The sequence below is a fragment of the Crassostrea angulata genome, chromosome 10 (genome assembly GCF_025612915.1).
Source record: "Crassostrea angulata isolate pt1a10 chromosome 10, ASM2561291v2, whole genome shotgun sequence".
Classification (NCBI taxonomy): Eukaryota; Metazoa; Mollusca; class Bivalvia; order Ostreida; family Ostreidae; genus Magallana; species Magallana angulata.
Genome location: NC_069120.1, coordinates 39294808 through 39310610, shown reverse-complemented (window position 1 = coordinate 39310610; position 15803 = coordinate 39294808). Strand labels below are relative to the sequence as shown.

General features: G+C 33.6%; 1 protein-coding gene across 2 annotated transcripts; it reads right to left on the bottom strand.

The window, feature by feature from the left end:
• Positions 1–226: 226 nt before the first annotated feature.
• Positions 227–11130, bottom strand: LOC128165775 (uncharacterized). 2 transcript variants are annotated; one of them, XM_052830606.1, is made up of 3 exons: positions 10975–11130; positions 7833–7888; positions 227–2255 (listed from the first exon to the last, which is right to left on the bottom strand). In XM_052830606.1, the coding sequence occupies exons 2-3, from the start codon at positions 7842–7844 to the stop codon at positions 453–455; spliced, it is 1815 nt and encodes a 604-aa protein (XP_052686566.1). In that variant the 5' UTR covers positions 7845–7888; positions 10975–11130; the 3' UTR covers positions 227–452. The 2 variants fall into 2 exon arrangements, with proteins under 2 accessions (XP_052686566.1, XP_052686565.1); XM_052830605.1 differs by lacking the exon at positions 7833–7888 and having other exon boundaries at positions 10975–11105.
• Between the last annotated feature and the right edge of the window lie 4673 nt (positions 11131–15803).

The window sequence follows — 15803 nt, the reverse complement described above, 5'->3', positions numbered from 1 at the left end:
TCGGTTTCATTGTACAAAAGAGAGCATTTACATGTAAAATCAATAAAAATTATTTCAAACACGATGCTACATGTATATGTACATGCCTATATGGACATTCCTCTTGAGTATTTTTATTTATATTGGAGAAGATGGCCTATTTTATATGTACACCAACTCCAATCTTGGAATTCTTTGTAATGTTGAATGTTGGATTCATATACATATACATGCAAGAGACAAACAGTAAGTTTATAAACTGGACTAATTTTTATTCTAGATTTCTTTATATATTGATTGTAATTATAGCTGGAGTATGTTACAGACAAATGTGATCCAGTGTCCAAGATCATATGACTTTTTACTGGAATTATCCAATCAGAACAGAAGGCCACAGTAAAGACCATGTTACACATAGCAAGAACCATAAACGGCCATTTTCATGGCCACAAAAATATTTCGAAAAGCTGCTTCTATTGCACAAGATTTGAAACAAAATATTTATTCAAATGGTTATTTTGTAGTAATGGCTTTTCTGTTCCATTTAAGTTAATCACAGAAATGTTTTTAAATGCACACTTGGTCAATGTAAAGGAATTTTTACTCTGACTTGCGAAAACAACAACAGCATGAACTACAACATTTTCATTTGCAAAAATTTGTTTCACTACATTCAAAGCTTTGCCAAGTGTATCACCTCGATGCACAGCACCTGTTGCCACTTGAACAAGGTACAATGTTTTTTCCTGAACTTTGACCATTTTACTTGGCGAACACCCTTCATTTACTTCACCACACATGCCACAGTCAAAGACAAAGTAATCTACTCCCATAAAATTTGGTATTTGTGGATACACCAAAAAACTATCAAATGACTTTGAAATTTGTTTTATAAACAGGGAAAATAAAGCCACATTTCGTTCATGACCTTTGAAATTTTCTGATACATCTTGATCATACACAGATAACTCGTTTCCATTTGGTTCGAAGAAATTTTTAAAAGAATGCACTAAAGAACATCTTGCTTGTGACAATTCTTGCTTTGACTGTGATACCTCATACACTGTTTCACCACCAATGGAGAATGGCAAAAGTACAGATTGGATCTCCTTTTGAGTCGCAACTAACAATTTTTCAAACTCTTTTCTTGCACCACCGTTCTGAAACATAATTGGCAAAATTTTATTAGAGCCAACAGTTTTTGCAATTTGTAGCATCCCCTCTAAGTCATAAGGAAGCCTTTCTCGCCAACAGTTTGCTAAGATAGGAATCAAATGTCGAATTTTCACACAGACATCCCCAACATCCAAATCCATCCTTGCATATTCAAGATTTTCTGTTTGAATTCTGAAAGGCTCAACTTCAAAAATGTTGATTCCTATTTTTAATTCCTGTGCCCATTCTCTTTTAATGATGATTTCTTGTTTGTTTGGAATACAATGGAGAAGAACAGCAGTGTGGAGCTGAAACTTGGTATATTCATCGTTTTCAGAACTTCTAAAATTTAGGATTTTATGTTGTTTCATTTTTGTGTACTGTGCAAATGCCTCTTCAACTGTTCCATTTGTTCTTGGATACATATCATAAAGCACACTGTGCAACAATCGAGGTGTCATTATGTACTCCTTTGAAAATTCATCATAAACTTGCTTTCCTTTATCTAAAAGGCTTAATCTATGCTTATAATTCTTGCTCTCCTTGTCTTTTCTCGATAACATGTATTCTAAGGCTCCCTTCCAAATGTTGAGAAAAGTGTCTTCATCAAGCTGAAATTCTCTTCCAAATTCCATAAACTTATGTGCACTTGCAGTGAAACCTGTTTCAATGAGAATGAACTGTGGATATATAACTTTCCGCTTGACAATTTTTTCAATTTTTTTTAGATAATGGGCATTATACAGGGTAAGATGATCCACTATTATGCAGTCCCTATTTCCAAATTTCTTAGAATACGCTACAAAGGATTCCAAATCTTCATCTCTTGCTTCAATGCTATTCAAGTCAACATAATGAACTGCAAGGTCACCATTTTCCCGACATTTCAAAACATAGTAAATTGATGATGATGATTTCCCCAAACCCTCAAGTCCGTTTAGATAGATCCAGGTGTTATCTGTTGCCCTTTCATCCTCTAATCTTTCAAGAAACTCTTCATGAAACTTGGTCTTTATAAAGTATCTTCCATCCATAAAGCGGCATACAATTTCACTAGCAAAATTATTGCCCTCTTCATCATCATACACATGTCTTAGAACACTGGGTTCAAACTCCTGAATCTGAAAAATAAATTGAAATAACAAAAGACTATATTTGGTATGATCAAATATCTGCCCCCAATTTTAACCAATTTTAAAACAGTATCGTATAAAAACCAAATCTTTATAAATCATTGTACAGAGGATGCCTATCACTTTAATCTTGATTTCAGTCATCGTTGCTCATTCGCTCTTTATCTATGACGTCACCATAATGACCCATTCCCGCAATTTTACAAACAAATGAAAATATTTTAATTTTTTACTTATATTTTGCATTCGCAAGTACATGTATAGAGCGCAGGTCTGCTCAAGTACGATTTTAACCTATGTTTTTCTTCATATAATTTTACACATCATACTAAATCAAAGGCCGGAACGGCCACAAAGGCGTCGAGCTGACATTTTTTTCTTTTATATAGAATGATACCAATAATTTGAATTTCTGTACTAATAGTCATATCAAATGATATTAGACTTAGAATAGAAAGTATATGAATTATGTTTTCTGCTGCTTTAAAAACAAAAATCAGTATATTTTCTTATAAAATAGGTAGTGGTGCTTTTTTAATACAATAACTCATCATAATTGCAACAAGAGGCCCATGGGCCACAAATCGCTCACCTGAACAATAGTCCTTGCATCATTTTTTTTCGAAAGGGTTTATTATGATGTGAACTCTTAATAAATATTGTAAAACTTATATATTTCAAGATTTTGCCATATATTAAACAATACATAAAAAGAAGATAATAACAATTTAATCTTTCGCATGTTGTCACTATTCACAATTGCTCCACCTGTAAAATACATTTTATTAATGTATAGAAAAATCATATGCTAGGAAAGGGGAAAACTGAAAAGCTCATAAAAAAAACTACCTACCCTATTTTAAAATCTGATGAAATAGGAAACACACATATTTGTTTTTCTTGCCTTAGCAGTGTCCGAGAACCTTACTGGAGTGCGACCATTTCTCGCCGAGTACCATTTCTCGCCAGTATATTGTGACGTCAGTTTTCATTTTTAATTTTATGTGTTGATAAAATGACGCCACAATGTCCCGGCGAGAACTGGTCGCACGCCAGTAATATAACAATAAATATTGTTCTTTATAGTTCATATTTTAAAAATAAGGGTCCATAAAAATCAGTCTAACAATTTTGATGTTGATTGGCCTGACAATTTATCGTAAAAATTGTTAGACTGCTATCACAGCTTAAAATTAAAATTATGTTTACTCCAAATGCAATACAGTCATGCAAACTAATTATTAATAATAAACAAAACATTGAAAAACAAAAACAATTTCTTTTATTTCATTTTATGCTTGTCAAAATGTAGCATCAACATGATATAGACGTCTGTAGAACATCTAACCCCGATTTTAATCTTTCATTGCAAAAACAAATCGTAGTAACATTGTTCTCCGATATCAGTACCATTCATATTTACCAAGGTCGTGGTTGCACTTGTTTGATTCGATCGGTAAACTTTACAATTGAATTACGCAACAATTATTCCAATAATCGATGACAAATTAAATAGCTTTAAGTATAAAAAAAAAAGAATCTTGAAAACGCGGTGTAAAAACAAATGGCATGGTGATTATGCTGATAGTTTACTGTAAAGCTGAATTCGGAACTACGATTTACCACTATTTCATAAAATATTCTTTATATCATTCTTCGTTAAAAACGTTACTTTTATAGTTAAACCGGCAAATCACAAACTTTTCTTTTATCAAAATTGACGTCTGAAATCTTCTTCAAAATGGCGGTTAGTTAGTACAAACAAAGAGCTTCCGTTTCGTAATTCCGAATAACAAGCCCGATCTTATATAAATGAACACACAATCAGAACACGCTTACAACACATAGTTTGAACCCTTCTAAGGGTCCCAGTATTAGACTGAGGGTCACCATTTTTACAATTTAGAATCTGCCTTATATATAGAAGTTGTCATATAATATTGGTAATATTGGAGCAGCGGTTCTTGAGAAGAATATTTTAAAAGATACCCCCCCCCCCCCCCTTTTTCACAGTTTCATGATTATTTCTCGTTTAAAAAGGGATTGCCCTTTGAATTTTACAATTTATAATCTCCTTAATATAATAATGCTTTCTGCCAAATTTCGTTAAAATTGGATGAGTGGTTTTGGAGAAGAAGTTGAAAATGTGAAAAGTTTACAGACGGACGGACAGACGGACGGACGACGGACAACGGGTGATCAGAAAAGCTCACTTGAACCTTCGGTTCAGGTGAGCTAAAAATCGAAGAAATTCCAAAGTTCAAAAATAATTTGTTTCTTTCTGCTTCAAACAGTCTTTGAACAACTTTCACAGGTTCATAATTTGAATACATTAACAGTGTGTCCCTAATTATAATAATAAAACATACATTTATTTATTTCAATTCCCGTTTGAAACAAGATTTCCTATGGTATGGTTGTTTACAAACAAATCCACAACACGTGCTATCTAAAATGCTCGACCAAACTAACTGCATTATCGAGTTTATTTTTTGCAACGAAATTACTAGATACGTTTATCGCTTACATTTATTTTGGAGACCGTGCCCGATAACAAATAAATTTACATCTAAAATGTTATTTCTATCGGGCACTGTCTCCAATTAAAATGTAAGCGATAAACTAAAATAATATCTAGTGAATCTTTACACTTAGGCCTGATTGTATTCATCCGCCATTTCTTGATTAAGCAAATTTATTCTTATGCAATGAGTTGTCAATCACCAGGGAGGCAAAGTTGGGTTTTTTGTACACAATTTAGTTGAATAAATGGAAAAAAATCTTGTAATACGTTTAATACTTTTAGGAACTTATTTCTTAATAATGAGCATTTAAAAGGCGGTGCAGCGCGTGAATTTTGGACGATTGCCAATCCAGACGATCGCTAGAAGGCTGCCGAGCATTAGCTCGACGCCTTAAAAATGGTACTTGAGCAAGCCTGAGCTCGATGTTTCCAGAAAAAAAAACCTTTGGAAAACACCCATATTTTGCTACAAAACATCAATTTATCAAAATAAGACAATCTTCGTGACGTCATTTCTATATAATGACATCACTGTGGTGATAACCTTTTACACATTCACAGTGTGCGAAATTAACTTTTTTGTACCATAGACAATCGGTCTACAACATTTTCAAAATCTTTAGACCTGACTGATTTCCTATAGACCAAAAAGAATAAATATTTTTCTTTATTTGTATTGTAGTTTTATTCAGGGTGAAATAACAGGGTACTTCACAATTCAATAGGAACTCTTACTATAGGACATGGTGCAGGGTGCCCGGCTCTAACCCACAACAGTGACATTGCCATGTAATGATTATTTTGCAATACCAATCAAATAAACTCAAATAGAGTAAAGGAAAATAAATATATAAAATATCCTATTCCCTTGAATACTGTAGATAACACAATAAAAAAGGAAACAAAAGTGCAGAATATAAGACAACGTAAGGAAAAACTGAACGTTAGCTATGAATTCCAGGACTGAGGCGTGCATTCTGGTGTCACGAATGCGAAAACTAGAATGGTGTATGACTATCCGGTTTTTTTCCCAGGTCGAGCACCTTCTGAATACTTCAGCACATGGCAATTACGTTCTGTTTCTTATCGCAGTGTACTAAAAGGTATTGAGTAAAACGTTCAATCGACTAGATGACAGGCTGTGTTTGTTCTATAGACAAGGCGTATTTTCTATAGATTTTGTCTGTCTACCGTTAATTTCGCACACTGCATTCATTTTTAATATGATTTCAACTATCTTCCAGCTTATTTTTAAAACCCTTTTTAAAACTTTAGTTTTGTGGGCGAAAAATGCATTATACCGCACATAATCCTTTACTATTAATTGATACCTAATGTTTCATATCAAAACATATTGTATCGCATTTAATCTATTGTTATGTAGATTCAATATCGGAAATTTTTAACTAAGATAAGTGACATAGCTTTAAGGGCAATGTACCAAAATTGAAATTGTTGTGAAATAGAAAACTAAAATGCATCAACAGAAAAGGTTTAAGGAGGCAGGGCGGTCAACAATTTTACCATCAGATCTTAAAGAAGAGGGTGTAATACAAGGAAAAGTTTTCTTTAACAACACATAGTCTGTTGTGTTCTATTGTAAACTGGTACATGTATATATCTAGAAATGTATTTACTCAATTATTTATTTGGATCTATTCTTCATTTAGACTACGGTATCTTTAACACACATATGACACAATATGTCAATTAAAAATGAACAGAGGAATTAGGAATAAGAGGCCCACACAAGGCCTGAACAACAGTTCCTTGTAATATTTTATATTAGTTTTTTAAACATTTTACCAATATATTTCTACGTTAAACTTTAAACACCTCTTGGGGCCTAAGTATTAGTCCGGGGGTCACAATTTTAACAATTTAGAATCTACATCATCTAGGATGTTTGCACAGTAATAATCTCACAAATTGTAGCTTTGTAGTTATTGAGAAAAAGATTTTAAACATTTTCCCTACATATTTCTATGTTAAACTTTGAACCCCTCTTGGAGCCTCAGTAATAGTTCCGCCGTCATGATTTAAACAATTTAGAATTTACATCATTTGAGGATGCTTGCACAGTAATCCCACAAATTGTAGCATTGTAGTTCTTGAGAAGAAGATTTTTAAATATTTTCCCTATATATTTCTTTGTTAAACTTTGAATCCCTCTTGGTTCCTCAGTATTGGTCTGGGGTCACGATTTTAACAATTTAGAATCTACATTATTTTAGAATGCTTGCATAGAAATCTCACAAACTGTAGCATTGTAGTTCTTGAGAAGAAGATTTTCTAAAATGCACCCCCTCCATTTTTTATTATTTTTTTTTTTTTTTTACAATTTTGAGGTTTTCTCCGCTTTGAATATAATCTGGCCTTTTATTTCTGCAATTTATATTTATCTTCTTATAAGGATACTTTGTGCCAAATTTGGTTGAAATTGGCCAAGTAATTTTAGTTCAAAAGGTAAAAAGTTTATAGTTGGATGGACAGACGGACGACGAACAGAAGGACAATGGGTGATCAGAAAAGCTCACTTGAGCTTTCAGCTCAGGTGAGCTAAAAATGGTAAAAATTTAGTCAGTTATCAAGAACAAGTGTAAACTGTAAAATTATCAACTGACAACGAACGACAGTGGTTGAAGACAAATTAATTACAATCGGCCACCACAATGATTTGAGATTTTTCTCTATATAATCCTTAGTAAAAATTTGACCCCCCCCCCCCCCCCATTGTGGCCCACACCCTATCAGACCCCGGGAATCTTGATTGGAACAAACTTGAATCTACACTACCTTCAGCTTTTCTGATCAATTGGCTTTGGCGAAGAGGATTTTTAAAGATTTGTCTTTAAGTGAAAAGTTATCATGTCATGACTACAATGCCGACTACAGATGAGACAAGTTTCAATCAGAAAAGCTAACATGAGCCCACTTATGTTGGGAAAATTTTGAATGGAAATAAAAATTTGTTTTTGACATGTGGATCAATAGATTACAGAATTTTTCATAGGTTAACAGATTTAATTAAAGATACTTACTGGATTTGCCATGTCCAATGCTCTCACTGACAGGTGTGTCTTCTGTATTTATCAAACTAGAGGAAATAAAGAAAAAGTTTCACTATACACACTAAAAAAATTCACAATTGACATGAAATAAGCTATATATAACAATACCACTGGTATAATATATATAGCTCATTTCGCATTTAATTGTGAATTTTTATAGTGTATTATGCCTCAACCGATGCTTTAAAATTAAACATAGGTAATCACAGATTACAAAGCTCACCGAGACGAGGCTTCACGTTTATGACACCACATTTACCACATAATATGAAAATCATAGTTACCAGTAATGATCTTGGATATTCATGGACACTGTAGTGTGGTTTGACACAATATCGTATATATGTTAAACTAGAGGCCCAGGGGCCACATCGCTCACCTGAGCAACAATAGGCATGATATAATCAGTTTTATGGAGTCATATACAAAATATCTGGACAATGTAGTATAATACATGTAGATCCTGTACAAATAAAAATCGATTTTCCCCCTAGATATTCTTATGTTTATAACTTAGCCCCTTTTCTAACAGGATGATTTTATAGTCATATCACATATTGAGCATTGTAGTTCTCAAAAAGATCCTAAACAATTGTTTATAGATGGGATATAAACCTATATTGAACTTTGAACCCCTTGTGAGGCACAAGAATCGTCCAGGGGCCAGAGTCTAAACAATTTTAAAGAATCAATAATATGTCAACATGCTTGCATATAAATATAAGTAAAACCATATATTATAACATTTCAGTTTTTGTGAATAATTAAAATGTCTTCCTTTGTAAAACTGGATCCCCAATGTGGCCCCACCCTACCCTCGGGGATCATGACATGAACAAACTTGAATCAACACTACCTGAGGATGCTTCCATTATTCCATACAAGTTTCAGCTTTTCTGGCCAATCAGTTTTTAAGAAGATTATAAAGATTTTTTTCTATATATTCCTATGTAAAAATTACCACCCCCCCCCCGGGGATCATGATTTGAACAAACTTAAATCTACCTTACCTGAGGATGCTTCCAAACAAGTTTCAGCTTTTCTGGCTGATTGATTTCTGAGAAGAAGATTTTTAAAGATTTACTCTATATATTCCTATGTAATAATTTGACCCACCATTGTTGCTCCACCCTTCCCCTGGGGATCATGATTTGAACAAACTTGAATCTACCCTACTTGAGGATACTTCCACACAAGTTTCAGCTTTCCTGGCTGATTGGTTTCTGAGAAAAAAATATTTTAAGATTTACTCAATATATTCCTATGTAAAAATTTGACCCCTATTGTGGCCCCACCTTACCCCCAGGGATCATGATTTAAACAAACTTGAATCTACCCTACTTAAGGATACTTCCACACAAGTTTCAGCTTTCCTGGCTGATTGGTTTCTGAGAAGATTTTTAAAGATTTACATTATATATTCCTATGTAAAAATTTGACCCACCATTGTGGCCCCACCCCTACCCCTGGGGATCATGATTTGAACAAACTTGAATCTACCCTACTTGAGGATGCTTCCACACAAGTTTCAGCTTTTCCGGCCAAATGGTTTTGGAGAAGATTTTTGAAAAATACCAACAAATTTATAATGATTTTAATTACCTCCCCTTAAAAGAGGACCTGGCCCTTCATCATAACAAACTTGAATCCCCTTCACCCAAATATGCTTTGTGCCAAGTTTGGTTGAAATTGGCATAGTAGTTCTGGAGAAGAAGTTGAAAATGTAAAAAGTTTACAGACGGACAGACAGACAGACGGACACTGGACAAAAAGTGATCAGAAAAGCCCACTTGAAATTTCAGCTCAGCCCAATAAAATTTTGCATCTTTTTTTTTTTTTTTTTTTATCCTGCATGTTTTTAATATGGCTGATCGATAGAGAACTCTTGTGCAACAATATTACAGTGAAGTTGCCAATTCTGGGCTGTCTCCAATTTAGGGTCACTCCTATAATTTTCATGTCAAATTGTTGAAAATGAAGCAGAAAAAACTTTATAAATACACTGACCACAAACTTTGGGCCTTTCTGTATTTGATCAGTAAAAAATATTTGAAGGAAAACATTTACAGACCATCCGAGAAATGAAATTAGGAATCAAGCGCTTTTGAGATAGAGATTTTCACTCATCTAAGACATGCTATTTTCGTTATTTACACTGCAGCGTGGTTGATGTGAAAGTTGTGGCTGAGTATTAATAGCTGCACAATATTGCACATGCATTCAGTTATCCATGTTCATTATAATAAGTGCTCAATCAAATTTACACTTATTGATAAATCAAACTGCAGGAGTTTCCCCAACTGCGGGTCAGTTTAACTGAAACATTTTTTTTGTGGTTTTACCAGTCAGGGGTGTGACTGAAATCCATCATATTGAAAAATAACTGATTATTGTCATTCCTACTAACTACATAATGTACACATCTTTTTATTTTTGTAAATATGACTTGTTTTCATCATATTTCCATTCCTAAGTTAATTCTTCCCACCCATGCATTTACTTCATAGTACACTATCCTGCCATGGTCCCATGTGTAGAAAAATACTTTGACTCATAGTTGAAACCAAAATAAATTAATGCACCCGTAAAATAATTGAGATAACTAAGTGCACCCAGACTTACTAATTTATTTAAAAATGATGATTTCTAGTCATAAAACTGAATTTTAGTAAAAACTGAAATCCATCATCTTTAGAATAATGATGAAAAACTGTCGTAACTATTTGGAGTTTATTTTAAGACATAGAGCAACCTCTGAAAAATGAATATGACTCTATTTCATCATTTTTTATCAAATTGTTAAGTCTGTAAGTTAGTAGAAATGACAATAATCAGTTATTTTTCAATATGATGGATTTCAGTCACATCCCTGACTGTTTACGATGACAAGTCAGAGGGAGAGAATGAATTTCAGTTGAATAAAATTTTCCATGCCGCTCTGTTGTCATTATATTTATCTTGTTTGTTATTTTTCTTTCGAAACAGTCAGACATGACCCAGAATATGGCGACTTCACTGTATAGCGTGCCGCCATCGCGCCATTATGGGATTTGATGCTAACGGTCATAAATGCCGCTGAGCAACGATTGAATATTTTATAGAATATACTTACCGCTTTCTTTACTTCACCATTTTCAGCTGATCCGAAGAAAAGCATGTAAATTTCAGTAGTCAGCAGTTCAGGTTGAATTTTCACTGTTGACCCACTTTGCAATGCCTGTCTAATATGCGCAATAGAGAGACAGAGGACCAGTCTAAAGCACGGATTTATTGAAATTTGCGGAATACGATTGACAAAACGAAAACGGGAAACCAAGAGTTGTCATTCTTTATTTTTTTTGTAGGTAAAAAGCACAGGCACTTGACCTTATATATTACTCTCATAATAAAAATAAATACCCTATAATTATTAGTTATAGGGTATTATTTTTTATTATAAGAAAAATTTATAACGCCAGGTGCCTGTGGTAAAAAGTCTGAGTGTTCAAAGACAGACAATAACTATTAATTATTTCATGTGATTTATTATTTTATTAGTAAATAAAAATGTTTTTTGATCGCGATGTTAACTTAACGAGTCCGAGCCTAATTAGCTCTACCCTAAATGACCTTGGTATTTGATAAAAGAGCGCACTTAATATACGATATGGCCTACAATATAGAGGCCCGTTCTGCAAACATCAGACATCTTCAATATTATACAATATTTAGTTAAAATATATTCAAAGAAACGCAAATTACACAATTATCATGCTGAAAAAGTCTTAATCATCGTAGACGACATCATTGAAATCTTAAGGTTTTGTTAGGGATATATAGGAAAATAGTTAGTTTGCGATGAAAAGTTGGATATTCGACTATTTGAACCAGTTTAAACCAAAGAAATCCGATATATATTATGTTCTATAGGTATTGTAGTACACGTTTACATTAAATTTGAATTGAAAGTGTTATACATATGCATGCGTGGCGTATTGGTAACGCGTAGGTCTTTCGACTTTGCGGTCGCTGGATTGATTCCACCAAGTAGTAAATATTTTTTTTCACTTGAAGCATGATAAGAAGAGAGAGTTTAAATAACACTTACCTTATCTGCTGCATATTTTTTTTTCAAATTGTTTTGTTCAGTTAAGACAATTAAGAGTATAACACCCAATATAAACAGATTTCTTTAATAACACTACTTACATTCATTGCATTTTGCTGGAAGTTATCGCGATTCAGCATATCAACTGACTTTATACATAGAGTTCTATATATTCAGTTCTCGATGAAGGTTTCCCGAATTTATGACAAGTCAATGGTTACAGACATTATTATAAAATCAGTACCTAGATTTCAAAAACCATTCCGTCCAAACACATGTGTAGGCGAAATAGGCGCTATACTTTTTTCTGGCATGTAGTTTCACTTCTCTCTCTCTCTCTCTCTCTCTCTCTCTCTCTCTCTCTCTCTCTCTCTCTCTCTCTCTATATATATATATATATATATACCCCCATTTTCTAGAGGTTCTTCTCGCAAGTTATCAATTTTTGCTATGGGACTCGATGGAAATTGGTCGGAAAAGCGCTTAATTTTCACTTTCCCCATATTTTTTGTGTTTCTGCCATATTGATTTCTTTTTCTTTCAAATAATTAAATGAAATGAAAACGATTGTAAAAGTCACCAAATAATGAAACTTTAAAAAATGCTCACCTCGTGGTTTGGTCCAGGGATATCTAACCCCCCCCCCCAATGGTATATTGCTGTATGTATTGGATTTTAAAATTAATTTTAAGCAAATATCTTTTAAAATACGATTACGTTTCTCTGTTAATATTTCTTTATTTTTCAAATCCATCGCCGCCTCGAGTGAATGAACGAATCATACTTTATTCATCGGCTTTATGCATAGTTTACAACGAAAGGAAACGTTGACGTGTAAAGCAATATCACTATTTCTCAACTAATAAACGTTACATATTTATATAATATTATTTTTGTATGTAATTCTGCACCTACGGCTGCACGAAAATAAAAAGACGCACAAAGAAAAGCACACTCGAACTGTATTCTCTTTTGAGAGGTGGACAGGCATAGCCTACGTAGGCTACGCATGTCCACTTCTCAAAAGAGAAAAACTCGATCGAAATGTACTCGGCCTCGTTAACAGACATTGCCTGTCTCTCTGCAAGAGAGTTTTGCAAATAAAAATAACCTTAAGCCTTTCAGATTTATATCCAAAGAAACTGACATTAAAATCGAATGCAACCGTGACATATTATTTTATTATTGTTTCTTATAATTAGGTTCTTTAATACAAGAGTTAAACAATGCCAAATATTTACATTCAGTGTATATTTCCCCTTATGTTTGCATTGGAAATCTGCGACGTTCAATTTCCTATATTTACATTCAGTGTATATTTCCCCTTATGTTTGCATTGGAAATCTGCGACGTTCAATTTCCTATGAACACACTTAGGTTAGATGATGAGTTTTATTATGACGTCACAAACGTCGAAGTGCAACGTCACAAGCGAAATTCAGAGTTCACTCTTGTGGCTGTTACAATAGCTCTTCCATCAATTGAACTTACCCTTAGGACAATACAGTAATTTTGTGGTATAAATCACATTTGCAGACAAGGCAAGAATTTAAAAGAAATATAAATATAAGCAATGAATGTTTATTTTGGGATGTCGTCGGTCCTATAACACACCAGGCCGTGCAGACAAATTATCATACCGCGCTAACGCGCGGTATTCAATTTGTCTGCACGGCCTGGTGTGTTATAGGACCGACGACATCCCAAAATAAGCATTCATTGCTTAAATACAAATAACACATGCATGTATGTTACTTATATACATGTGGAGGCGATGCTTCAAGCATTTGTACAAACTTCTCCCATGTCCATGTAAATCGATATTTCTTCCGTCTCCAAGAATGATTGTACATTTTAATTAACTAACCTATGGTGATGCATTGTACATATGAACCTTGATACTCAGATCATGTTTATCGGGCCCGTCAACGATTTAGGGCCCGCGGTACAAGTACGTATCACTTCATTTAATAATGGATGTGTATCGAATGTTATTTAAACTAACCCATCTCTTTACAGAACTATTCTCTTTACAGAGCCATTTTTATTACCTTAAAAGTTAGGTCTATAATAATTAATTAATACATATATTCATTTCGCCGAAGATAGGAATTACGATTATTATGTATGTGTAATATATTTGTATGGAGTGTTTCATTCAGTAAGTTGATTTCAATAATGATTTACATTCAGAATCGCCTGTCTTTGCTTGCAATAATACCACTGCATGCTCCTTGTGATACTTCAATACCACTCGCAAACGCTTTAATGTATTAAATATAATAAAATACCTTACCCAAAGCTGTTTTTTACTTACATAGGTATCATGTACAACATGCTCAACAAGATCCAGTATCATTACAATTATTGAATTGGTTTCTATAGTTGTCAGGGTTCGTGAAAATTAGATAAGCGCCAAAAAGTGAAATTAAAGTGAAACGATAAAACATGCATCGTGTCATCTTTTTTTTTTTAATGGAAAATTTTGATGATGCTAGCTTCCATTGCCTGCACTGTTTCGGTGAATGCAATTTTCAAACCTTAGATATGTCTGACGTCATGAAGTCAGACAATAACAAGATGGCGAAAATGTTCATTGATTTTAAAGTAAATTAGTTATGCAATTAAACCTTTTGAGTATTTCTTTAAAAAAAGTTTTTGATTTAACTGTTACTAACAAAATGAAATTATGCAAAAGCAAAGTTTACAACTTTAAGTTCGGAAGATTATTTCAACAAATACGGTAAAAAATGTTGATGAAATTTTCAAATAATGACATTTCTTATATAAATAGATGTATAGTAGGTCCCGCTCCAAATTTTGTATAAAAGGCCTACTGGCCGGTCCATGAGTACCATAGCCCTTAGATTGACATGTTAGAATATCACGTTTCGTTTATAGCTTCATTTGGAAGTTCAAATCCTAATCTGAGACTCCTCTGACTGTTGCCCCTGTTTCATTACCTAATGTTTGAAAAAACATTGATTCATGAAAATGGAGTGGGGGTGGGGGTCAAGAGTCGGAGGAATCTCGGATTATCTATACCTTAGGTCAAGGGGCCAAAAATTGTAAACTTTTGGTAATAAGAGACCTACAGGCCTTTAATGGTCAATCTTTTATAATATTCACAGATTCATTTATAATGCTCACAAAATGCATATGCAGCTTATTTCTACAAGTATACAATGCACATGGTATTAAAGTAGATTTCCTAAAATATAACACATGTTTAATTCAATATTGCCAGGTGAATTTACCATGTAGTTTTCAAGATGAAGTTAAAATTGTTAATGGATGACCCACAGCAATTACTCTACGTAAAAATGCATCTTCAATATATGGCCATATTTATCAACCCCATCCCCCAATAAAAAGCCCCAACTTCTGCCCCATGACCTGGGCAGTGAATTTCACAAGTTAACATCAGGACATTATGAACATAATAACAATGCATAACTTAGTACAGATTCTGAAAAAATATCATTAAATCAATTCATTTTCACTGTATGGCAATATTAGCCCCACCCTAGGGCCTGAACCCCTGATCCAGGGACCATGAATTTCACTATCTAGCTAGAGGACTTCGTGGACATAATAGCCATGCATTTAGTTTTTCACAAATATGTATGAGGGTATAGAAAAGAAGATTTTCAAAGAATAATACATTTTATCTATATAGATATAATGACCCACCCTAGGGCCTGAACTCCTGACGCTGGGGCCATGAATTTCACAATTTAGCTAGAGGGCTTAATGGGCATCATAACCATGCATTTAGTTTTTCACAAATATATATGGGAATAGAGGAGAACATTTTCTAAGATTAATACATTTTTACCATATGGCCATATTGG

Bases quoted from the DNA above. Each gene is read 5' to 3' on its own strand.
- LOC128165775 (XM_052830605.1), bottom strand. From the start codon at position 11,019: ATGCTTTTCTTCGGATCAGCTGAAAATGGTGAAGTAAAGAAAGCG. The intron at 2,256-10,974 runs GTAAGTATATTC...TTTATTTTTCAG, and splicing joins ATGGTGAAGTAAAGAAAGCG to ATTCAGGAGTTTGAACCCAG.